At 39.8% G+C, this 27,559-nt stretch overlaps 1 protein-coding gene across 3 annotated transcripts in view; it reads left to right on the top strand.

The window, feature by feature from the left end:
* FBN1 (fibrillin 1) overlaps positions 1–27,559 on the top strand; it is a 256,463-nt gene that overhangs the window by 20,633 nt on the left and 208,271 nt on the right. For all 3 annotated transcript variants that reach the window (XM_060005191.1, XM_060005190.1, XM_060005189.1), the window contains 2 exons: positions 16,196–16,278; positions 18,325–18,423. In XM_060005191.1, the coding sequence (XP_059861174.1) occupies positions 16,196–16,278; positions 18,325–18,423 (182 nt within the window). The remainder of the gene's footprint in view (positions 1–16,195; positions 16,279–18,324; positions 18,424–27,559) is intronic.

Here is a 27,559-nt window from a genome sequence, read left to right as displayed (position 1 = left end):
TTTTATATCATAGTTCCTGGTGAGGTAGGATCTTCTGGTTTGTAAAATAATTCAGGTACGTTGAAGATTAGAATATGCAATTACTCCCCGTTTTTTAAGTTCCTGACTTATAGACTTAGGGCTATCCCATATTGGCCCTAATGGGCTCCTGCTGGGGGTGGGGGATGGCACTGGGCCTGGGGCTGGGAAGGCTTCCATTCTGGCTGCCCTCTAAGGACTGTGTGGAGTGGCCTGAGTTGAAGGTGGTTGATTCTCACAGCTCACCGGGCAGCTTGCTGTAGCTGCAGGGACCATGGGTTTGAGTGGCCAATTTTTCCTCTGGTTGCCTGCCGTGGAATGTGTTTTCCCATAAAAACAGCATTTTAAGTCTGTGGTCGGGTTCCCAGACCAGCCTACAATAGCCTATTTAGCTGATAATGTAGCTGAGAGGCTGCTATTTGGCTAGACTGGGGACCAAACCACCACCTATTAACATTGTTTCTATTGGAAAAGCCATTCCAAGTTCTAAATACCAGTACAGAAGTGACATTTTGGAGCCCTACCTGTTTGTCAGTTGGGAGCTGCCAGTACTTGGAACTGGAGTTTTGAATCACCCTGCACTCCCGACTCCTGAAGTATGCCATTCTTTCTCCTAAGCCTGACCCCATTGGCCCGTTTTCCTGTCTCTTACTGGCGCTGCCAGTACATTCAGAAGATATTATCTCCCTGGACAGAGCTCTTGGTCTGAGAACTTCTGGGAAGTGGTGAGAGTCATGGTTTCAATTCCCTGTTTCTTCTGTGGGTGGTAAAGAGGTGGAAAGGGACCAGTTGGAACTTGGGAGCAGCGAATTCCATAGACACCATCCTGGGCCTGCCTGTTCTGGATCACCTGCTTACTTTACTTGTTTGTATTTCAATCATCTCTAGAATTTTGCCCACCCTTTACAAAAGTACAGTATAGCTTTGACTTGAGTAAATGGAGCAAATATCCCAGTCTAAGACAATATCATTGCTGGTCTTGAACTCATAGGTAAATCGAAGGGATTGCAGAGTTCTGGGAAGCAGTTCCTTAGAGGCATCACGTGTTTATGTGATACCACTGGTTAAATCCTCGTAGAGGCTGGAGAGATGCAATTTTGAGACACACTTTTTTTTTTTTTTTTATCTGTCTTGAGGAAATCCCTCCTCATCCTTATAGAATCAAATAGTAAAGTTTCAACTTCATAAACAAATAACACCTCTCCCCATGTTTAGATGGCAGTCCCTTTTGTACACCCAACGAGGGGTGTGATGCCAGAGGGCCAGACAAAGATCCCTTGCTTTAGAGAGAAGTAGGTCTAGTGCAAGTTTACTACGACAGCAAGTTAGTCAAACCATTGCCTTTAGAAGCTTACGAGGCCGCACAGGTTATTTAGTAGTCTGTGCAGACTTTTGTGTTCTCAGTATTGTGCAATCCACAGTACCAGAGGCGGAAAGTGCCCCATGTATCAGTGGAATTAGGACTTGCTGCACGCATCCATGTGCTTCTGGTCTTCACGGTTCAATCTCTAGTTTCCTGTTCCAGTGCACCCTGTGGCCTTAAATTCTTCCTTTTTTATTTCAAAGAAAAGCACACACATGCGCATGTTCCAGTCACCTATAAAAGATTCCAACCGGATTTAAGTTGGCCGCCACTCCAAAATGACCTCCCGAATTTGGGGAACTGCCTTGGCAGCTCTCTGTTTCCTTAGCTAAGAAAGGCTGAGGGTGTGTGTGTGTGTGTGTGTGTGTGTCCCCAATATGGTGACCTAAATTCTTTGGCTCTTAAGTTCTTGAGCTGTTTCTTCTGATCAACACAAAATTCCCACAAAAACACAACTTAGGGTATATAGCAAATGAAACTGTGGAGGCCACACCCTCTCTGTGCTGTCCGGGGCTGAGTTACCCTGATCACCGTGGGAAAAGCCTCCGTTCAAGCAGCACATCTGGAGGAACCTCTCAAGGCTGCCTGGTGAGCTTTGTGATGGCTGTCTTTTGGAATTGGCCACACATCACATTCTCTGGCTCCATCGATGACTTTGATCAGTCGCAACAACCTGCCCTAAGAAAATACACTTAAAACTTTTGTTGAGTTGAGTTGCCTTCGGGATTTTTGATTTTCTTTTGCTAAATAAATAAGTAGAATCAGATATTTATATATGAATGTTTTCTCTACATTGGTTTTGTATTTTCTCAAAGGAAATATATTGATCCCTGAGTTATAAACATTGATAACTTCACTGTTTAGAATAAATTAATGATCAGAAGATCAGCAAAATAATCAAGGCATGAAACCATTATGCATTACTATTTAACTGTCTATAGCCTTTCAAATAAGCAGGAAATATTCTTCCCTTAAATAGTTTCGCTTATAACAAATAGTTCTATTAGTTCTCCATGTTGGTGGCATTTACAGATGGCCTACTTATGACACCAAAGTTCATCTTTGTTAATTGTGCTTTGTACTTACTAAGGCATTTAGTCAGTGTTATCTTGTGTGCTTCTAAATGGACTCCAAGATATTCTAGGCATAACAAGCATGGTTTCTCTGCTTGAAAAACTGTTAGACTGGGATCAGAGGGGCTGGGGGCAGGTTTCACAGATGAGACTCTAGACATAAAATTATTTAAAGTATATAATTGTAATATAGCATGTGTAGGTTTATGAGACGTGTGTCTGGAATTGTGTTGGTAGGTTGAAACATGGTGGGATTAATCAGGGAGGAGGGATTAACACTCTGCGGGGGGAGGGGGGATGGAATTATACATTAAACGGGAAAGATAGAAGAACTAGTATAAAGATGGAAGAAGAGTTTAGATTTAGTGTGTGTGTGTTGGAGGAGGGGGCTTGTGCCTGACAGACCACTGAGTCGGTGAAGAGAAGAAGCAGGGCAGGAGGGTGGAAGTTGATGGTGATGAGAGTGGGCAGGTAAGACAGGCCTACCTGGTGGGGATCTGAAGCTAATAGTGAGATGTTTCACATTTTACAGAGAGTAAAGATCCATCTCTGGATCAGAGGAGAACAGAATTAAGCATGGTGAACATGAAAACATGCTTAACTCCATTGTCCTAACGGAGTAGAGAGGAACTAGGAAGCCAGGAAAAGCAGAATGTAGTATTAGTCCAACAGTGAAACACCAGGATTTGGACAAGGGATTTACTTATGGAGTCAGGGAATTTAAGAGTATTTCATCCCAGCAGTGGGATGAAATAAAACTAGTGACCCCTCTTAGCAACTGGGAAGCATCAAGTTATGATTCAGAGAGTCCCCTTCCATGCTTACCCTGGATGATGAGGCTAAACACCCTTGTTCTGTGCTCTGTTAGCTCCCCTGGCAGACCTTGATGTCAGTGTTTTACCTGTCATGTTGACAGGCTTTGCGTACGGGTCCATCTTCTTTTGAGAGCAAAGACTATGTCTTAGTCAATTTGGGGGGAATGTAACAGTTTGTTTATAATTGCATGGTAAAAATATTATTGTTATTTTACTTTTTAGTAAACTTTTAATTTTAGAACAGTTTTAGATTTACAGAAAAATCACGAGGATAATACAGAGAGTTCCCATATATCCTGGACACAAATTCCTCTGCTGTTAGCCTCTTATACTAGTTTGATACATTTATTAGAGTTAATGAACCAATATTGATATATTTTTGTTAACTAAAGTCCATTCTTTATTCAGCTTAACTGATTTTTTAACTGAATGTCCTTTTTTATGTTCAGGATCCCATCCAGGATACCACATTACATTTAGTTATCATATCTTCTTAGGCTGTGCCAGTTTCTCAGACTTACCCTATTTGTGATGACCTTGACAGTTTTGAGGACTGTTGGTCAGGAATTTTGTAGATTATCCCTTAATTGGGATTCTTTTGGAAGGAAGTCACTATGCACAGCTCACACTTAAGGCGTAGGGAGTTATGCATCACCTTCTTGAAGGCAGAGTATCTAATCATTTGGAATTTGCCAGCACAAGAGATTTCTCTCTTTTCTACCATTTATTTATTTATTCAATTATTTATTTATCAGTCTGGACTCATGGACATTTATTTTATACTTTGGATTATAATCCAATACTACTTTTGTTATTTTGTTACTTGAATGGTTCTAGCTTTGGCCACTGGGAGCTCTTGGTTTGGCTCCTATATCCCTGACATGTCCCCATCATTGTGGGTATTTGTTTCTTTGTTTGGCACTTTCTTACTTTCTTTACTTTCTGTCACCACAAGATGCTCCACACTCACCTTGTACATTTCTTGCCCAGTCCTGGAGTCAGCCATGTTTCCCAGGAGCCCTGGTTCCTTTTATTGGAGAATGGTATTAGAAACCAAGTGTTAGGTCTGGGTGTTAGATATACTTGTCTTAGTCACTTTTATTTATCTAACACACTGCCTAACACATAATAGATTCTCACTAAATATTGTTGAGTGGCTTTGTGTTGGTGGACAAGATGATTATTCATGTGCCCTGTTGTGTGCTCAGCAGTGAACTTACTGACTACACAGGAAGATGAGTTATGTGATCTTGGATACCTTGAGTTTGAGGTAGTCACAGAACATTTGATTCTAGATGTCCTGATGGTAGGAACTGAAGAGAGGAAGAGAGGGGGAGGAAGAAAGGGAAGGAAGGAGGGAAGAGAAGAGGAGGGAGGGAGGGAAGGAAGTCTTGAGAGCAGACATTGACTTTGGAGGAAAGGATAATGGAGTCACCAATCTACCAGAGATGGGAGAGAGCAAGAAGGGGGTAAAGCTCCTGCAAACCACAATACGAATGGTTCTTCTTCTTGTTCCTTTTGAGATCATTTTAATTAAGAAAAACTACATGAGGTAGGTTAGAGAGGTTGGCTGGCTGGCTTGAGTCTTCAAAGGAGAAAACCAGGATTGTCTGTGTCCCAGCCAGTGTTGACTCAGACAATCCACAAATGAGTCCCTGGGTCTGGAGAGCCCGGCTGAAGCTTGAGGAGGCCCTGGAAGCTGTCTTCACTACCGGGGTTTGAAGTTTCATTACTTGACTTGTTGTGACGGGCAGATGGGCTGGAACAGTCACATGTGATATTCAGATCACTGCTGGGAGATGTGACCTCTGCCTTCGGCTGTGAAGAGGGCCAGAATACAGGAAATAAAATAAGGGGGTAGTGTTTGCAAAGTTTATTGAAGCAGTGGATCCCTTTATCAGATAGCACTCATGGTTTTTCTTTTTACCTTGATAAAATTTGTCAAAGAACTAATAAAATAACGATGTGTGGTTCACAATATATGTAGCTCATTTGTGTTTTATAGTTTTTTCATTATGTATCTCATTTTTGACAGTGAAAGTTATGATCATTTTTAAACTCTGGAACAGTGGGATATTAGGATGTTTATCTTGAGACATGTTACATGGGCATTTGGGCACCCATCATTATGTGGGAGGCATATGCTTTTTGATACCCCTCCACGCTTATACTCAAGAGGGCTAAATCATAACTTTTCTGCCTAAAGGTCAAAAAAGCAGGCAACTCACAGAGCAGGGTCCATCTCATTAACCTTTACCTAATGCTTGTTATTCTCCTTGCCCAAGGTTTTATCACTTCACAAGCTGAGAAACTCATGTATATGAAATAAGAGCTCCTTGAATTTGTCTTTATTACCCTGGTCATGTTTGAAAAGGAGTTTGCACTTGGGATAGGAAGCAGAAAGGCTCTCTTGCTGAAAGACAGGCCAGACTTGCAGAAGTGGGTTGGCTAAGGAATGTGGACACACTGCAGACATCTTGCACTGAGGCTAATTCTTGCAATGATGTGGTCATACATGGTAGAGCCCAGCTGTTTGCTCCATTGAGAGGGGCTTTAGCTAGCCCACACAATCTCTGAGTGCTGTGTCTGAACTGGATCCAAATATCCAGCCTGCTGAGGCTCACCCAGCCCCCAGAGTGATTGGAGTTGGCTTATTACAGAGCACAACATTCAAAGCAACTGGTAAGAAAAGTTACAGACAAAGACTTAGTAACTGAAAAAAATGGAACGTATAGCAGTAAAGTGAAATCTAAACATATTTTCGCCCTCCCCCCATAAACTATTAAGATACAGATAAAAACCGTTTATGCTTAATCTTTGGTCAGTTGATGGACATTTTGTGATTTTTGTTATCTATGCCACCAGGAATGCTACTGGGCGAATATCATCATCTCCCCTAAATACATCTTTGCCTTAACCTAGGGACTAAGACAGTGTACTCTAGAATAAGACTTCATGAGTTCAAACTCCATTCTCTACTTCCAAGCTATGGGACCTTGGCTAGTTTGTTAAACCTTACTGTTAAAACGGTAATAGTAAGGTTTAGCTCAAAGAGTTTCTATGAAGATGAAATAGCGTATCTTTAGCACTTACTATATCTTTTCCCTTTGAATTTTACCTTTAATTTGAAGAATGCCACTGCCACTTGCATGGAGCTTTATCTCTGACTCTTTTTTGGTGGTGGGTTGGTAGGTATGGCGGATGAAGTGAAAAGGAAGAAGCAGAGGTATGATTGCTACACTTTGATTTACACAAAAAAGTAACTCCATTAATGATTTGTCTTCTTTGTTAATGATTTTCATGCTGAAACTTTAGAGTAAAATCTTTTAGAATGGAAATCATCCAACTCATCTGCTTTAAACTTTACATATCTTAGAACTTTCCAACTTAAATAAGACATTCATTTATTTCTAGAATTAAAGGTGTTTTTTTCTGTGTGTAAGTAGAACAAATGCCACCCAGCTTCTTTGAACATGTTCTGTTAGTTTGCAGTTCTGAAAACCAAAGTCAGCAGAGGAGAAATCTTACATCTTTCTAATACTTTGCATTAAGCCACAAGACGTAGTAGTATTTAGTGTTGTTGAAGAATGAATGGTAACGAGATTAAAGCAATTGTCATTTGACGATGTTGGTTGAAATTAAATAATATATTAGGCTTTCCCTGGTGGCGCAGTGGTCAAGAATCCACCTGCCAATGCAGGGGATCGAGCCCTGGTCCAGGAAGATTCCACATGCCTCAGAGCAACTAAGCCCTTGCGCCACAACTACTGAGCCTGCACTCTAGAGCCTGCGAGCCACAACTACGGAAGCCCGTGTGTCAGAAGCCCGTGCTCCACAACAGGAGAAGCCACCTCAAAGAGAACTCCGTGCACCGCAGTGAAGAGTAGCCCCCGCTCACCGCAACTGGAGAAAACCCTCACACAGAAACGAAGACCCAATGCAGCCAAAAATAAAACTAATTAATTAAAATAAATATATATATATTACTTATTAAAAAGGGAAAAGTTATTAAACTCAAAAAAGTCAGAGCATGCAAACAAAATAAATCATAATTCAGCATTATATAGAATTTTAAGAAATTCAGTGAAATGAAAATGTGATAACTAATGAAAGGGAGCTGTGAATGCCTCATTCTAATGAAGCAGAAATCACCTGTTTATGAGATAAGAAGTTCATACTTTTAAAGTAAAATTGTTACTTTAAATAAAAGATGATGATTCACTCAATGAATGAATCCAGAATCTACTGTGTATCAGGAGACAGAGATGTAAAAATAAAATGCCTGCTCCCAAAGCACTAAAAATCTACAGGAAAGTTAACTAAAAATTACAGTGTACTATGAAAAGTGATGATAGAGGGTGTTTTAGAAACTCAGAAGAGGAGCTCCCAAAGGTGAAGGTAAGATTGGAAAATCTTCCTAGAAAAGAAGGTGCGAGGATTAGGAAACAAGATGGCGGAGTAGAAGGACGTGCTCTCTCTCTTGTGAGAACACCAGAATCACAACTAGCTGCTGGACAATCATCGACAGGAAGACACTGGAACTCACCTAGAAAGACACCCCACATGCAAAGACAAAGGAGAAGCCGCAATGAGATGGTAGGAGGGCTGCAATCACAGTAAAAGCAAATCCCATAACTTCTGGGTGGGTGACTCACAGACTGGAGAACACTTATACCACAGAAGTCCACCCACTGGAGTGAAGGTTCTGAGCCCCACATCAGGTTCCCAACCTGGAGGTCTGGCAATGGGAGGAGGAATTCCTAGAGAATCAGACTTTGAAGGCTAGTGGGATTTGACTGCAGGACTTCGACAGGACTGGGGGAAACAGATACTCCAATCTTGGAGGGCACACACAAGGTAGTGTGCGCTTCGGGACCCGGGGGAGGGAGCAGTGACCCCAGGAAGACTGAACCAGACCTACATACTAGTGTTGGAGGATCTCCTGCAGAGGCGGGTGGTGGCTGTGGCTCACCCTGGGGACAGGGACACTGGCAGCAGAAGTTCAGGGAAGCACTCCTTGGCGTGAGCTCTCCCAGAGTCCACCATTAGCCCCACCAAAGAGCCCAGGTAGGCTCCAGTGTTGGCTTGCCACAGGCCAAACAACCAACAGGGAGGGAACCCAGCCCCACCCATCAGCAGTCAAGCAGATTAAAGTTTTACTGAGCTCTGCTCACCAGAGCAACAGTCAGCTGTACCCACCACCAGTCCCTCCCATCAGGAAACTTGCACAAGCCTCTTAGATGGCCTCATCCACCAGAGGGCAGACAACAGAAGCAAGAAAAACTACAGTCCTGCAGCCTGTGGAACAAAAACCACATTCACAGAAAGATAGACAAAAGGCAGAGGGCTATGTACCAGATGAAGGAACAAGATAAAACCCCAGAAAAACAACTAAATGAAGTGGAGATAGGCAACCTTCCAGAAAAATAATTCAGAATAATGATAGTGAAGATGATCCAGGACCTTGGAAAAGAATGGAGGCGAAGATCGAGAAAATGCAAGAAATGTTTAACAGAGACCTAGAAGAATTAAAGAACAAACAAACAGAGATGAACAATACAATAACTGAAATGAAAACTACACTACAAGGAATCAATAGCAGAATAACTGAGGCAGAAAAATGGATAAGTGACCTGGAAGACAGAATGGTGGAATTCACTGCTGTGGAACAAACTAAAGAAAAAGGAATGAAAAGAAATGAAGACAGCCCAAGAGACCTCTGGGACAACATTAAATGTAACAACATGTGTGTTCTAGGGGTCCCAGAAGGAGAAGAGTGAGAGAAAGGACCCAAGAAAATATTTGAAGAGATTATAGTCAAAAACTTCCCTAACATGGGAAAGGAAATAGCCACCAAAGTCCAGGAAGTGCAGAGAGTCCCATACAGGATAAACCCAAGGAGAAACATGCCGAGACACATAGTAATCAAACTGGCAAAAATTTAAGACAAATAAAAATTATTGAAAGAAGTAAGGGAAAAATGACAAATAACATACAAGGGAACTCCCATAAGGTTAACAGCTGATTTCTCAGCAGAAACTCTACAAGCCAGAAGGGAGTGGCATGATATACTTAAAATGATGAAAGGGAAGAACCTACAACCAAGATTACTCTACCCGGCAAGGATCTCATTCATATTCGATGGAGAAATCAAAAGCTTTACAGACAAGCAAAAGCTAAGAGAATTCAGCACCACCAAATCAGCTCTACAACAAATGCTAAAGGAACTTGTCTAAGTGGGAAACACAAGAGAAGAAAAGGACCTACAAAAATAAACCCAAAACAATTAAGAAAATGGTCATTGGAACATACATATCGATAATTACCTTAAACATGAATGGATTAAATGCTCCAACCAAAAGACACAGGCTTGCAGAGTGGATACAAACACAAGACCCATCTATATGCTGTCTACAAGAGACCCACATCAGACCTAGGGACACGTTTGGACTGAAAGTGAGGGGATGGAAAAAGATATTCCATGAAAATGGAAATCAAAGGAAAGCTGGAGTAGCAATACTGATATCAGATAAAATAGACTTTAAAATAAAGACTGTTACAAGAGACAAGGAAGGACACTACATAATGATCAAGGGATCAATCCAAGAAGAAGATATAACAATTATAAATATATATGTACCCAACATAGGAGTACCTCAATACATAAGGCAACTGCTAACAGCTATAAAAGAGGAAATCGACAATAACACAATAATAGTGGGGGACTTTAACACCTCACTTACACCAATGGACAGATCATCCAAAATGAAAATACATAAGGAAACAGAAGCTTTAAATGACACAATAGACCAGATAGATTTAATTGATATTTATAGGACATTCCATCCAAAAACAGCAGATTACACTTCTTAAGTGTGCATGGAACATTCTCCAGGGTAGATCATATCTTGGGTCACAAGTCAAGCCACAGTATATTTAAGAAAATTGAAATCATATCAAGCATGTTTTCTGACCACAATGCTATGAAATTAGAAATGAATTACAGGGGAAAAAAACGTAAAAAACACAAACACATGGAGGTTAAACAATACGTTACTAAATAACCAAGAGATCACTGAAGAAATCAAAGAGGAAATCAAAAGATACCTAGAGACAAATGACAATGAAAACATGATGATCCAAAACCTATGGGATGCAGCAAAAGCAGTTTTAAGAGGGAAGTTTATAGCTATACAAGCCTACCACAAGAAACAAGAAAAATCTCAAATAAACAATCTAAGCTTACACCTAAAGGAATTAGAGAAAGAAGAACAAACAAAACCCAAAGTTAGCAGAAGGAAAGAAATCATAAAGATCAGATCAGAAATAAATGAAATAGAAACAAAGAAAACAATAGCAAAGATCAATAAAACTAAAAGCTGGTTCTTTGAGAAGATAAACAAAATTGATAAACCATTAGCCAGACTCATCAAGAAAAAGAGGGAGAGGACTCAAATCAATAAAATTAGAAATGAAAAAGGAGAAGTTACAACAGACACTGCAGAAATATCAAGTATCCTAAGAGACTACTGCAAGCAACTCTATGCCAATAAAATGGACATCCTGGAAGAAATTGACAGATTCTTAGAAAGGTATAACCTTCCAAGACTGAACCAGGAAGAAATAGAAAATATGAACAGACCAATCACAAGTAATGAAATTGAAACTGTGATTAAAAATCTTCCAACAAACAAAAGTCCAGAACCAGCTGGCTTCACAGGTGAATTCTATCAAACATTTAGAGAAGAGCTAACACCCACTCTTCTCAAACTCTTCCAAAAAATTGCAGAGGAAGGAACACTCCCAAACTCATTCTATGAGGCCACCATCACCCTGATACCAAAACCAGACAAAGATACTACAAAGAAAGAAACTTACAGACAAATATCACTGATGAATATAGATGCAAAAATCCTCAACAAAATACTACCAAACAGAATCCAACAACACATTAAAAGGATCATACACCATGATCAAGTGGGATTTATCCCAGGGATGCAAGGATTCTTCAATATACGTTAATCAATGTGATAAACCATATTAACAGATTGAAGAATAAAAACCATATGATCATCCCAACAGATGCAGAAAAAGCTTTTGACAAAATTCAACACTCATTTATGATAAAAACTCTCCAGAAAGCATAGAGGGAACCTACCTCAACATAATGAAGGCCATATACGACAAACCCACAGCAAACATCATTCTCAATGGTGAAAAACTGAAAGCATTTCCACTAAGATCAGGAACGAGACAAGGATGTCCACTCTCACCACTATTATTCAGCATAGTTTTGGAAGTCCTAGCTACGGCAATCACAGAAGAAAAAGAAACAAAGGGAATACAAATTGGAAAATAAGTAAAACTGTCACTGTTTGCAGGTGACATGATACTATACATAGAGAATCCTAAAGATGACACCAAAAAACTACTAGAGCTAATCTATGAATTTGGTAAAGTTGCAGGATACAAAATTAATGCACAGAAATCTCTTGCATTCCTCTACACTAATGATGAAAAATCTGAAAGAGAAATTAAGGAAACACTCCTACTTACCATTGCAACAAAAAGAATAAAATACCTAGGAATAAACCTACCTAGGGAGACAAAAGACCTCTATGCAGAAAAGTATAAGACACTGATGAAAGAAATTAAAGATGATACCAACAGATGGAGAGATATACCATGTTCTTCGATTGGAGGAATAAAGATTGTGAAAATGACTGTACTACCCAAAGCAACGTACAGATTCAACACAATCCCTATCAAATTACCAATGGCATTTTGTACGGAACTAAAACAAAAAATCTTATAATTTGTATGGAGACACAAAAGACCCTGAATAGCCAAAGTAGTCTTGAGGGAAAAAAACGGAGCTGGAGGAATCAGACTCCCTGACTTCAGACTATACTACAAAACTACAGTAATCAAGACAATATGGTACTGGCACAAAAACAGAAACATAGATCAATGGAACAAGATAGAAAGCCCAGAGATAAACTCACGGACCTATAGTCAACTAATCTATGACAAGGGAAGCAAGGATATACAATGGAGAAAAGACAGTCTCTTCAATAAGTGGTGCTGGGAACACTGGACAGCTACATGTAAAAGAATGAAATTAGAACACTCCCTAACACCATACACAAAAATAAACTCAAGATGGATTCGAGACATAAATGTAAGACCGGACACTGTAAAACTCTTAGAGGAAAACATAGGAAGAACGCTCTTTGACATAAATCACAAGATCCTTTTTGATCCACCTCCTAGAGTAATGGAAATAAAAACAAAAATAAACAATTGGGACCTAATGAAACTTCAGAGCTCTTGCACAGCAAAGGAAACCATAAACAAGATGAAAAGACAACACTCAGAATGGGAGAAAATATTTGCAAACGAATCAACGGACAAAGGATTAATCTCCAAAATATATAAACAGCTCATGGAGCTCAGTATTAAGAAAACAAACAACCCTGTCCAAAATTGGGCAGAAGACCTAAATAGACATTTCTCCAAAGAAGAGATACAGATGGCCAAGAAGCACATGAAAAGCTGCTCAACATCACTAATTATTAGAGAAATGCAAATCAAAACTACAATGAGGTATCACCTCATACCAGTCCGAATGGGCATCATCAGAAAATCTATAAAACAACAAATGTTGGAGAGGGTGTGGAGAAAAGGGAACCATCTTGCACTGTTGGTGGGAATGTAAATTGATACAGCCACTATGGAGAACAGTGTGGAGGTTCCATTAAAAACTAAAAATAGAATTAGCATATTACCCAGCAATCCCAGTACTTCGCATATACCCAGAGAAAACCATAGTTCAAAAAGACACATCCACCGGAATGTTCATTGCAGTACTATTTACAATAGCTAGGACATGGAAGCTACCTAAATGCTACCGACAGACGAATGGATAAAGAAGATGTGGTACATATATACTATGGAATATTACTCAGCCATAAAAAAGAATGAAATCTGGTAATTTGTAGAGACGTGGATGGATCTAGAGACTGTCATACAGAGTGAAGTTAAGTCAGAAAGAGAAAAACGAATATCATATATTAACACATACATGTGGAACCTAGAAAAATGGTACAGATGAACCGGTTTGCAGGGCAGAAATTGAGACACAGATGTAGGGAACAAAAGTATGGACACCAAGGGGGGAAAACCGCGGTGGGGTGGGGATGGTGGTGTGCTGCATTGGGCGATTGGGATTGACATGTATACACTGATATGTATAAAATTGATGACTAATAAGGATCTCCCGTATAAAAAAATTGGTAAAATAAAATTAAAGAAAAATAAATAAATAAAGGATGATGATCAAAGTATAACAGCACATGTTTAAGAAATTAACAGTTATAGATGGGCATTAATTGAGAAAGCAAAAGAACTCTCTACTTCCCCAGATCCTCATCTCTTAAGGCAACCAGTTTTAACCATTTCTGTTTTTAGTTCTTCTCACATTTATCCCCATGACACCATGTTCCGTGTTTGTGCTTCTATGTCTAGATTTAAATAGTACCTATTGGCTTCTTGCCATGAAAGATGGGGACATAGCTCACTTAGATCTATACCTTTTACTCTCTCTTCTTCTTCATATTTTTAAAATAATTATAGAATGACTTTTAGCCATTCTATAATCATTTGGTACTTATAAACATTATATATCTAAACCTCTATTTCTTGGATCAATTGCTTTATTTCTCTCCACACCTTTCTTTCCAACTCGTTTCTTGATTTATGATACACAAAGGTTTAAAATATTTACGTTTTGTTTTGTAACCATTGTAAATTGTAACATCTTTCATGTTTTGTCTGTAGGTTGATTCTAAAGTTTGAGGAAACAGTAAAGAATGTCTATATTATTGTGATTTTTCATGTACCTTGGAAAATATTTTGAATATCTTGCTTTGCAGGACTGTTAGGACTGATCCTGGACTCTTTTTTTCTTAGCTTTTTTACCCTGTTATGTGTGTTGTTACTCCATAAATACACTCCTTGTCAGACAGTATATCCTGATTTTTGTCTGAAAAACATAGTTACTCCAACAGCAGACACCCTACAAAGGCTTAGGGATCCTCTGAAGTTATTCCAGGGTTTGATTTGGGGTTGGACTGAATCCAGTGGAGTTGTTGTAATGGGCTGTTGGTGGGGAAGGTTTGAGGTGGTTGACTTTGGCCTGGATTGTCATTTTAGATTGAGGGAACTTTTACGAAGCTTGGGTGTCCTCCTGCCTCAGCCTTCTACCCTATCTTTTCCTCTCACTCCCCTTTCTAAGATTCTGAGTAGCCCTAGGAAGTTCTGGGCACTCTGAACTGAAGCTTGGGGCACTACTTTGTCACAGGAGGGAAAAAGAATTGAGAGCCTTTGGCTTAGAATTCCTAATAAAGTCTTTCTCTCTTCCTTAATCTCTTATGGTTCCTTTGGCTGAGTAGCTAATTTAGGTCAGAAGATGATTCCACCACAATGCTGCTGTGTGTTTTCATTGTCCTTTTCATATGTAAGCTTTTCATGTTCATTATTTCATCTGATACACACACACACACACACACACACACACACACACACAATGTGGACAAGGCAGACATTTCATTATCCCAGTTGTAGAGAAATAAAATAAGGCTCAGAGAGGTCCTAACGTCATGCACATATTAAGCCTCTATCCAATCATTTTCTGTCTAGCCTTGGAGAAGCCGTGGGCTTTTGGGTATGGATTTGGGACCCTCTCCCTGGCTCCTCCATCCTTCTTCCTATTTCTTTTTCTGACCTCAGCATCAGTTGGTCTGAAGTGTACATTTTTCCCTGCAGAGTATTCCAGGTTCTCTGGGGCTGTAAAGAGAGTACAGGACAGAGCAAAGACTTTACCTCACTTCCCAATCCTGCATTTGGTTAAAGTAGTGAGTTCAGAGGAAATGCAGGAGGGTTCTGTGCATATACAGGTATGCATTTTAGCTCTGCAGTTGTTCTTAAAGGCTTATACTTATGGGACTACAGTATTTATACCAGCAAGCCTTGGAATAGCTCCTAGTTTGTGAAACTGATTGCAAAACCTTTGACCTGCCTTATCAGCCCCTGAACTCGAGGAACTGGCATCAAGGTTTAGGCCCTCAGACGTGGCAAAATGAAATGAATGAATGGTTTCTTTTGGGTCTCTGTGTGTTATACCCTCTGCCTTAGTTTCCAGTGTAAAATTTGTTAGATCTTTACCCAGTTGCTCCCTTAAATTGTTAAATAGGATCATTTGGATCCTGAATGTATCCTGAATGGAGGCTTTGCTCCAAGACATGTGATGAACTGTAAACAAGGAAGCCAGAGTGACATTGGCTTTATTTTCCTGTAACTGCTGGTATCAACTATGTTTCCAAATTTTGGCTAAAGAAATATTTACGTGTTTTGGCTTTTTTTTTTTTTCTAATGTCAGGGTGTGCATTCCTGTAATTCTGGTGAAAGGAAGAATGTGGTCACATTTTACAGGGTAGCTGGGCCATAGGAAAAAATATACACAACTTCAATGAATAGAAATATAAAACCTTACATTCAGTAGATCTTATGATGACTTTTCTTAACTAGATTGGTACATTTATTGTTTAAACTAGTCTCATATGGCTCCATAACTTTTTATATCTGTGCATTGTGATAGAAAGCACTGCATTTTGTTCCTGTGGTTTTTATTTTCCTGATGTGCTGTATGCATAGGTGATATTAAGCATATCCGTGTTGGTATCTTGTGTTAAAATGTCCCAAACTACTAAGCCAGCATTGAGTCCCATGAGTTTACTTTTCTTGTCTGCAAAGATTCATACTGTTCTAATAACTCAGGAATTTTTTCCTTTTATTTGGTCATATATTCTTTTTTTTTTTTAAAGTATGGAATTCTCGTGATTGAATTTTTTTTGTTTTTGTTTCAGACCTAATGTCTGTGGATCACGTTACAATGCTTACTGTTGCCCTGGATGGAAGACCTTACCTGGTGGAAATCAGTGTATTGTCCGTAAGTAAATAGTCTGTCATTTTTCATGTTCTTGTTTTGTTGTTTTGGTTGCATGGTGATTCTTCGTATTCGGTCTTTTGTAACTGCATACCATTAATATGTCTATAGCAGAGCCTTCCAGCTCTAAGATTTTCCTACTTTCTCTGAATCCAGCTTGGGAAATATATTAACTTGGTCAAACCACTGTTATACTTTAACTCAATGACTTCCTTTAGAATGTTTCTGAGATAGAGGGAATAGAGCCACAGGGATACTTTGATCAAGGTTTCATGTCATGGCATACCTTGTGCCTGGCTGCATAGACTATGTAATCACTTTGATGGAGTTTTGAAAAACAGTTTATCATTGCTGCTTTCCTTACTGTAATTTCTAACTGTGTTGGCCACCCACAAGCCCGCCCAAACCTTGTATGTTGAATTTCGGTGATCGAGGCTAAAAGCAGACCTAACTCTTAGACAAAGGGGAGAGGAAGCAGATAGAGCATCATATGAGGATGAGTGAAAAGACTAGGGGAAGAACTCAGATGGTACCAGAGATTCCTCTACCGACTCTGCTTCTGTGGGAAAGCCCCGGATTCTCATCATACCTCACAAATGTTGAGCGACAAATTACATGCAAGACAAGGTGCTATTTAATGGCGATACTAAGTCAAGTTAGTTATGGCATCTGTCCTCCATGAGCTTTTACAGTTATCATACCTGTGAAATAATTTTTGTTTTTAGAAAACTCCATTTGTATAATGGGAAATTGAGAGCTGAAAGGACACTTAAGGAATTACTTCACCCCCCCTTCTTATTTGGCCAAGAGTGGTCTGTGGAGAAGAAGAGATTATTTCAACCAGCATTCTCTTGGTGACCTGAAAAAGTTAATCCCTTTCCCAATTCTTGATTTTAACTAAAAGCAATTTATTCATTTGGCACATTGTGGTTTACTTCAAGATCATACCTGACTCACTAAGAGAGGGGTATAATGGTATTTGGAGTTTTCTAAATGAACTTGACAGCAAAACCCTTTCCCTAGTGTTCTATAGAATCTCTGAGAAATGCTGACTTCAGGTATTAAATAAATGTTTGTAGGATCCTTTGACAGCTTATTTCTTAATAGTTTTCAACCTCCATCCTAGGCTCTTCTGATGTTTCAATGCACTGTCTATCAAGGGTATTATTTTTGGCCTTGTACATTTCATTTGCCCTTGCAAGTTTGTTCAGGAGTTTGAAGGAAAGGATCAAGCCTTCTGAGTATAAAAAGTAGTGACCAAATCTTGGTCTTCTGTTAAATATAAATCATTTACCATTTGAACTTATTCTTTAGTCCAATAGCAGAGCATTTGGTACAAGTATGATATTAGATTCTGGGTGGCATGAAAATGTTAATAATTCTCTAAAAGATGAATGGCTTCCTGACTGTAGGATCAGTACTACTGAAGTGGATTCACACGTCTTCTCTCAGACTTTGGATGTAATTCACAACAGGACTAAATGTAGGATACAAGTTCCTCCATAGATCATATGTTCTCGACTGGCAGGGTCTTATCTAGGGAAGTAGTCTTAGCAGGGCACAGTATTTTTATAAAAATTAGTAAACTTTAAGCATTTATAATAAAATAGGCTCCCAAGAATACTGCTACAATTTTTATATTATTACATCTTAAAGTTAGCATAAAAACAACGTGTGTGTGTGTGTGTGTGTGTGTGTGTGTACACACACACACACACACACACACACACACAAGATTTTTGTTTATTTTATTTTCCCTTTATAGGATATCTTGGGTTTTTGACAGATTGAGAGCTGTGGAATAAGCAAAGAGAGGATGGAGAACCACTGATACGGATAAGGGAGTTGCCGAATCTTATAGCCAGAGTTTATTTAGTCCAACAGATTTGTTTTATAAATGAATAAATCTGAAGCCTAAGGTCACATAGGTCATGATGGCAAAGTTAACAAGGAACCTGATAGGCCAGGTTTCCTCACTGGAGGATTGGGGCCCTGTAAATCACCGTGCTCTGAAGCCATGTGCTAACAGACCTCTGGTTTTGTTCACAGCCATTTGCCGGCATTCCTGTGGGGATGGATTTTGTTCTAGGCCAAATATGTGCACTTGCCCATCTGGTCAGATAGCTCCTTCCTGTGGTTCCAGATCCAGTGAGTATAACATGTCATTATATATAATATTATTTTATGTGGTTATGCCCGATTTTCTCCTAAATTTGCTTTTGGCTTTTCTCTTGCCTGCAATACATTTTTTTTCACTAGAACATCTGCCTTCTCTGTTCTGCCCAAAATACTTGGAATGGCTTTCCTCAATCTGGGCTCTCATTTCCCTTCTTCACTTTTTATAGGGAAATTACCTATGGGAAGTAGTTACTGTGAATAATATAAAGATTATGGCTTCCTTCTGTGTAGGTGTCACCTTATTCATTTTTGTATCTCCAGTGTAAACACCATAAAAGATGCTCAATGAAATGATTGTTTAATGAACATTTTTTGGCTCAAGAAAACTAAGCATTCTTCCTTGTGGTACTGAAATATGAATCTGATTAAACACTTTTTACAACTTGAGACCCTGCTTTTGCAAGAAGAAAATGGAAGGAGTCATCATGGCAGTTTATTGGGGATGATTTATCATGAAGCACAAACATATTTTCCCTTTCAGAATTTTACCACTTTGTTCATTCTGTTCATTATTCAGAGACTTTGCTTGCTTGTTCTATTGGTTTTTGTTTTGAAATGCAGGGTGCTCAGCAGTGAATTAGGGGAAATGTAGGGCTCGGGAAGGAGGTGAGTCATTGGTTGTTAAAAAAGTTGAAGTTCATGTCTATATAAATAGCCCCTCAACACCTTGACCATCACCAAGGCAAAAACTTAGGTTCCTTTTCCATTTCCCATTTCTGATGGGAAAATACACTCCTCTTACAGTGTGTTCTGGTTTTGACAAGGTTTTAAGGAGAGTATTGTGGAATAAGCACATTCTCTTTCATCGATTGCAAGTAGAGACTTCCGCGGGGTCAAGATTCATTACCTGTTAAGAGTCCTCGCATTTAACCGTGGCTCTCATGAACCAATTACAGGACGGGGCAAGTAGTGCAGGGTAGCAGACCCTCTTGGTGACCACTCACATACCTTGGCATTCATGGGTGACACGAGTGACTCTGCCTGGGAGCTCTGTAACATTTTTCTGGCCACAGAGCATGTAGGACAAGCTGGAAGGCTGAGGGGATTAATTAGAAGCACCTTTTAACCAATGACAAACGGAGAGTGTTGGATAGGTACCCATGCTTCCTTGCCTCTCCTTTTGCATAACTGCGAAGTGTGTTATGCACTGTCTTCTGAAGTTCCCTAGTGGGATTGAGCCCTAGTTGCCCACAGTAGGAATAGGCTTGATCATGTACTTTATAGGCTTTCTTTCACTTTCCCAGTCTCTTACCAGTGTTTCCTGAAATTACTTCTGAAATAAACTACTCACATTTGAATTATTGTCTCAGAATTTGCTTCTGGTGGAAACCAAACAGAGATAGTCTAGCACTAAATACAGACAGTTGTAGGTTGGGATAGAAACTCCCCCTTGGGCTGGGACTCATTAACTTATTGCAATGGGTGTAGCATGTTCTTACTTGATCTCAGCTTGGTTTTCAATGTGTGTCCTCCAAGCAAGGGTAGGTTAGTTCTACATATCAGGAGCACTTGAGCTGGAGGAATATCAAGAGGTAGAGAGCTCAGCTGGAAGCACTTTGGGGAACATGTCGGATGTCTCCATCTCCATCAGGATGACCTCCAGGCTGCCTCTGAGGAGTGAGAGCCTCAGGGTGGGGAAGGAGTCTACATATCAAGTTGGGAATAGAACCATCTCTCAGACTGGTTCTTGAACCAACCAACAACACTGCACTCCACTGGGGGAAGAAAATATTGCCGGATGGCAAAACCGGGTATCCAGCTGGAAAGGTCTTCAATGATAGTGTGAGCTGCTAATGATTTAATCAAGTAAAAATCATGAGATGTGGAGAAAGGATGTTAACAAGATCAGAGGGAAAAGCTGTGGTCCTAGTAGACTTTAAGCTAGCAGTGAGGTGGGAGGAATATAGTGGTATGGTCTTGTGGGCCAGGTTAGGGTAGAGGCTGAAGTTCAAGACCTGTGGGTGGTGCTCTCTGAGATGGTTTGGGTTCATCTACGGTACTTGGACATTGGACAAAGCCCCCAAGTAGCTGGTGGTTGAGAGTGGTGTGAGAGGGAAGATATGGTTTCATCAGGGTTTTTCAGGCATTTGGAGCCTTTAAAATTGTTGGCTTGGACTCTACCTGAACTAATAATGTCCAGACAGCTTGCACAACTAAAGATGGCAGAATGTTTTAAATGAAGGGTAGCTGGGGATGTTCAGAATTCATTTCTGATCTTTTTAAGTGATGTTCTAGGGAACAGCTCTGCCGTCCTATAGAACTTCCTGCCCGTGATATGGTAGACACATTTGGATAGATCCCTTTGCTAACTGCCCTGCTAACAGAAGAATAATCCAACTCAGTGAAATGTTTGCATTCACTGCCTGTGGTTCTGCTAAGAGGGAGTCAATATCATTTTATCAGTATTTCCTATAAGAAACTTTATACTTGTTATGTGATGGAGTCAAGGAGGTCTGGGCAAGTTGTAGGACCTCTGAGGCCACAGCCTTCTCATTTGAAAATATAAAGAATGAAAGGAGGGTTTTTCTTTCAGGTTATTTTCAACTTGTGTCCTGTGACTTGTAAAATAGGAAATGATCTCTTAGTGGCCTGAATGAGAGATCGCATTTCCAGAAAGTCCAAATTGCCAGCCAGCAATTCCTTTGGACACCCGGAAGTCGTGGCTTCCCTTAACCTATCAGGAGTCTTGCTGCCAGTCATTGAGGCACCAGGGCAAAAGCGGGATTGGCTAGACAGGGTCAGAGCGAGTTTTCTAGACTTTAACTCCAGGTCTATTGGGACTGCTCTCTACTCTCTCAGTCTCTGAGGCCAGAGATAGATCCTGAGCAACCCTAATTCTCATAAAGACCTGTCATTGGTGATCCATGAATTCACTCAAACTCTCCTTAAATATACAGAAATATACAATAGATTATCTTCTTAAATAATATACAGTATGTTGTTATAAAAGGTGCTCCCTAAATTTCACATTTTAGACTTTGGAGATCAATTTTATGCTCATCCTGTTTTATTCTTTATGTTTTTAAAAAGGATTTAAAAATTAAACTTATTATTTTGAGATAATTATAGATTCACATTCAATCGTAAGAAGTACTGTGTAGAGATCCTGGGTACCTTCTATCCAGTTGTCCCCATGTTAACATCTTGTGAGACTATCGTGCAATATCACAGCCAGGATATTGACACGGATACAGTCAAGATACAGAACATTACCATCACCACCAGATCCTTCATGTTACTCTCATATTCGTTTCCTCCTACTTCTCCTTAATCGTGACCACCACTAACCTGTTGTCTATTTCTATAATTTTGTCATTTCAAGAATGTTGTATAAATGGAATCACACAGTATGTAACCTTTTGGGACTGGCTTTTTTCACTCAGCATAATTCTCTGGAAATTCATCCTATTGTTGTTGTTGTATATATCAGTAGTTCGTTCCCTTTTATCGCTGAGTAGTATTACACACTATGGATGTAACACAGTTTGTTTAGCCACTCACCCATTGAAAGACATATGAGTTCTTTCTAGTTTTTTTGATTTTCAAACAAAGCTGCTATGAGCATTTATGTACAGGTCTTTGTGTGAATGTAAGTCTTTATTTCTCTGGGATAAACATCCAGAACTGTAATTGCTGGGTTGTACTGTAGTTGCATATTTAGCTTTTCTAGAAACTGCCAGCTGTTTTTGGAGTGACTGTACCATTTTACATTCTCACCAGCAATACATGAATGACCCAGTTTCTCTGCATTTTTACCAGCTTTTGGGGTTGCCACTATTTTAAATTTTAGCGATTCTGATAGATATATAGTAATTACATCATTGTAGTTTTAATTTGCATTTTTCTACTGGCTTATGATGTTTAACATCTTTTCCTGTGTTTATTTGTCACCTGTATATATCTTCTTTTTGTTGTTGTTTTGAATTTTATTTTATTTTTTTATACAGCAGGCTCTTATTAGGTATCTATTTTATACATATTAGTGTATACATGTCAATCCCAATCTCCCAATTCATCCCACCACCACCCCCCTCCCGCCACTTCCCCCCCTTGGTGTCCATACGTTTGTTCTCTACATCTGTGTCTCTATTTCTGCCCTGCTAACCAGTTCATCTGTACCATTTTTTCACCTGTATATATCTTCTTAAGTGAAATGTCTCTTCACATCTTTTGCCTAATTGGATTCTTAACTATTTTACTGTTTATATAATTTAAATACTAGCTCTTTGTCAGATATGTGATTTGCAAACATTTTCTCCCACTCTGTAGCTTGCCTTCTCATCTTCTAACAGAGCAAAGCTTTTAAAAATTAAGTCCAATTTATCAATTTTTCCTTTAATGGAAAAAAATCACACGTTTGGTTTCAAGTCCAGGAACTCTTTGCCTAGCCCTAGATCCTGAACATTTTCTCCATTTTTTCTAAAAGTTATAGAGTTTTACATTTACATCTGTGATCCATGTTGAGGTACTTTTTGTATGAGGTGTGAGGTTGAGGTCTAGGTGTAGTTGATACCTGTGGATGTCTAATTGCTCCAACACCATTTATTTCTGAAAAGGCTATCCTTTGTCCATTGAATTACTTCTGCATTTTTGTCAAAAATCAGTTGGGCATATTTGTGTAGATCTACTTCTGGGTTCTCTGTTCTAGTCCATTGATCCATTTGTCTGTCCCTTCTCCTATACCATACAGTCTTGATTACTGCAGCCATGTGGTAAGTTTTGAAAATTGAGTAGACTAATTTCCTCCCACTTTATTCTTCTTTTTCAAAATTGTGATTCTAGTTCCTTTGCCTTGTCTGTATCTACAAAAAAAATCTTTCTAGGATTTCGATAGGAATTGCTCTAAACCTGTGTGTCAGTTTGGTGAGTATTGGCATCTTTACAATTTGGAACCCCTTTTAGTTGGATAAAATTTTATCATTTTTAATTCACTTCAGTTTAGTTAGAATTTGGGGTGCTGGGACTCCCAACATGAATCCAAGCTCTAAGGGTGTAAGAAGGCCAGGGGAACAATTGTAGACCAGTGTGTTAGTGAGTTTGAGTGAGTGTGCTGCAAACACATGCTGAAAGTGTAAGAACACTCAAAGGATGGGAAGGTGGTACTGTAGCTAGTCTGGAAGAAGTGACCTTGGAAAGATTTTTCAGGGTGGTGTGGGATTTCTATGAACAGGAAGAAGAGGAATGAGCTCTTTGCTTTCTAGTTAGCCCTGTATGGAAGTGCCTTTATCACTGCTGTCATATAACTTGTCTTTCTCTGGACCATTTGCAGCTCTGCTAGGTTTTTTGTTTTGTTCTGAGACACTTTAGTGAAGTTGCTCTTCTAAGGCACCATAGATTATGTATGCACTTAAGGAAAATGTCATTGCAGTTATCTCTCCCAGTGAAAATTATTTCTATCCTGCAGTGACTCTGGTTGCCCCTATGGACTGTTGTCTCAGATGTCAAGTCCAGAAGTTAGTCTAGCTGTTTAATTTGCCTTGTACTTTTCCTAGTGCCTACATTAAAATCACATGTTGCCATACAGATACTTATTTGCAAATTGCTCCCATTGTTCTTTCTGCCCCTTGTGCCTGCCAAGATAATGGAAGTTTTTAGAATCAGTCCCAAGCTAATGCATCCCAAAGAAAATCATTACCTGAGAGGTATTTAGACCCAAGTGCCAGCCCTGCATCTCTCTTGTTCCAGTAGCGTGTTTACGTCACTCTCTTTTGGTTGGTTATTTTAAGAATTAACTTGTGCTGGGTTATAATCTAAAGAAAGTTTCTTCTACTCTTTTTGATACCTGGCAAATGGAGGGCATTCAGTAAATATTTGTTGAATGATTGAAATGACTGACTGACATCTTCTGGAATGAACATAAAATTTGTTTGGGACTCTATGTGGCTACAGGTTAATGGCAACATTTTCTGTTAGTTCTAGGATGTTAAGCCTTCCTTGAAACCCTTTGAGGCTGTCTGCCCATCTTGGAGGGGAAGTTCTCCTCAGGACCAGCTGCACGTGGCAGCATAGACCTGTACACTGACACTTAAACTCCCCTAGTATTTTCAGTTTCTGGTAAAATCTTAACACAGATTGAGTTTAGGAATCTATTGTAACTTGAGGTATTTAGAGCATCATATGGGTTCAAGTGAAGCCCTTATTTTTTCAGTTGGCTTTTTCTAGCGACATAGAACATAGTCTCCTAATTGCCAGACATCTGGAATTCTTTGTCACATCAGAGTAAATTTAGAATATGCATCAATGGCAGGACTCAATCAACAATAAAACCAGTGTGTATATATATACTCTCTAAACTGTTTCTGCTGTGTAGTGAAGCTACAGATCTAGTTCTTTTATTTCCCCACAGAAATCCTGAGTGATCACGCCCACCTTTAAGGAAATACTCTTTCCCCTGCAGATCTAAGACTCACAAAGAATGCGAATTTGGTAAACATGTTCGTGGCAAAGCAGGAGATTAAGATGCTGTTATCTGTCGATGAGCTTTCCACCTCTGGCCCAAGGAGACATGGTACATTGGTTTATTTCGACCACTGGACTAACCATGCCTTACTGTTTCACAAGTCTGACCAAGTGCTTTTATTTTCTAAAGGAGAAAGAATAGTTTATGCTGGAAAAAGTTCACCTGAAAGACAGTGTAGGAAAAAGTGTAACAGCATATCAGGGAGGTTTTTATGATATTACATTTAAATGTAAGCTTACCATTCTTCCCAGAAAGAAGAATTCATTCTCTTTTTCAATTTGAACAAATAATGTAAAGTCACTATTTAAACTACTGTTAGCTTTTTTATCTCAAAGTAGCTAAATGGCTTTGTTGCTCATGTGGGAATGGAAATTAGCTCTTGGCATGAACCACTTTAATTGAAATCAGTTTGTGGGTTGAGTTCCTATGCTGCTTGACAGATGACATCATTTCCTGTGCTTTTCCCAACCCTCACTGTTTTGCTAAGATAGGATGAAGCTAAGTTTAACTTCAGATTTTAAAGCAACTGTACACCTTTTCCTGACCTACTTAGAACATTATCCAAATTTTTCATCAAATCATTTCTTTTGTATACTTGTAAATAGTTCTTTAGTTAAAAAAGCATTTTGGCTGAGACGTTTTAATAGAAATCATAGGAGCCTAAAATAACTGTTTTAATCAGTTTTCTGGGTTGGTTGATTTTTTTTTTTTACATCTTTATTGGAGTATAATTGCTTTACAATGGTGTGTTAGTTTCTGCTTTATAATAAAGGAGTTATTTCTGCTTTTATATATGGGGAAACAAAGATAAATAAATATATATATATATATATATATTTTTTTTTTTTTTTTGCGGTATGTGGGCCTCTCACTGTTGTGGCCTCTCCCGTTGCGGAGCACAGGCTCTGGGCGCAGGCTCAGTGGCCATGGCTCACAGGCCCAGCCACTCCGTGGCACGTGGGATCTTCCCGGACCGGGGCACGAACCCGCGTCCGCTGCATCGGCAGGTGGACTCTCAACCACTGCACCACCAGGGAAGCCCTGTGATAAAAATATTTTTAATAGCAACCTATTGAGTGCTGTATAAGTGCTTAGGCAACTACACAGTCTCAGTGTTTGAGCATAGCTTTTGGTGTCATTATCATGGAGCATGAATTAAGTAAACAGAAATTAATTTAGCAAAGTTGTATACAGCACCTGTATACAGGCAAGGGATGCTCTGAGCACTTATGGGGATATAATTAATAATCATGATTCTTCCCACTCCCCGCTCTCATGATGCCTTTAGACAAATGTGCTGGGGATAGGAGAAATAACTTAAAAAAAAAAAGTTTGATTATATAACATATATTTCCAGAGAGAATTATTAAGTACTCTGGAGTCAGAACAAAGAGGGCTAGTATCTAGTGGGGGAGGGAGGAGAGAACAGAAATCAGAAAAGATCAAAGGAAAGAACAGACGTTTGCAGTGGGTCTAGGAGATAGGTAGGAGGATTTCAGTATTTGGTGAGAACTGTGTGTGTGTTATATGTTAGGGGTTGGGGCAAAGGGTCAAAGTGACAGGTTAAAGAGGAGATTCGTGAAGAGACTAGCACAAAGTGCCAGGCATTTGGTACGGCACTCAGAAATATTTGTTGAGTGAGTGAGTGACTGATAAAGTACATTGGGGACTGAGTCATAGAATGTATTAGGAGCAGGCAAAGCAGCCCTGATAGGCTCACGGGAGGGCTTTGCATGTGAGATGGAGGGGTTCTTAATAGAGCGGACGTAGGGAGTCTTTGATGGTGTTTCAGGAAGTATGTGACATGTTCTCGAAAAGGTGCCTCACTTTCAACCTGACTTAGCTCTTCAGTACTGTCTGAGGGCATAGTAAGTATTGGGTTCCGGCACCTTCCTTCTCCCTGTTGTCATGCTGAGATTTGTGTAGCACTTGACGCAAATGGCCCCTTCTCCTGAAGTCAGCGGCCTCTTTGGGATTCTGAACTGAGCATCCTAACAAGGGGTACTGAAGAAGGTGGCTGCTGGGAGGAGTCTCCTCTCTGCTCTTGGGGGAAGATTTGGACCCTGTGCTCCAAGAAGGCTTTGCATAAGAGCAAGCCTAAGCAGCTGATTTCTGCTCTTACACAGAAGAAGGGCTTTTTGTCCCCTGATGTGAAATTGTTGAGCCTTTTTCTCTAGGGATTTACTCCCCCAGCTTGGAGGGCAGGGCAGAGTGAGCCAAATTTCCATGCCCAATCCTGGCCTCCTCGTATAGGGATGTGTCAACAATGATTAATTCGATCAAGCCTTTCGTCTTCTCCAAGTAAGGTAGTTGACTGTTTCTAGAGGACTAAGGAGCAGCCTGGGATTTTGAGAGTGCCTGAATTACTGAAGCAGAGGCAGCAGAGCCCTGAAGGTGCCGGAGCCCGCACCACGCTGTCATTCTCTCTCCCAGGCGTCTTTCACTCCAGCTCCTTCTAGCGCCTCATCGTCTCAGTCTAAGTCAGCCCACCTGCCCGTGGTCTTCCTCCTCTGGGTGCTGAAGCTCTCACACTTCTGTAGGTGACAGTGTGGTAAAGAGTGCATTTCAAACACTGTGGGTCTTAGTTGGTTTAAGGTTACAGTTTAAACCAGCAGCTCTTTCTGAGCCGAGTCCAGCTGTCTCCGT

The sequence above is a fragment of the Delphinus delphis genome, chromosome 2 (genome assembly GCF_949987515.2).
Source record: "Delphinus delphis chromosome 2, mDelDel1.2, whole genome shotgun sequence".
NCBI lineage: Eukaryota > Metazoa > Chordata > Mammalia > Artiodactyla > Delphinidae > Delphinus > Delphinus delphis.
This window is presented reverse-complemented; position numbering and strand designations above follow the sequence as displayed.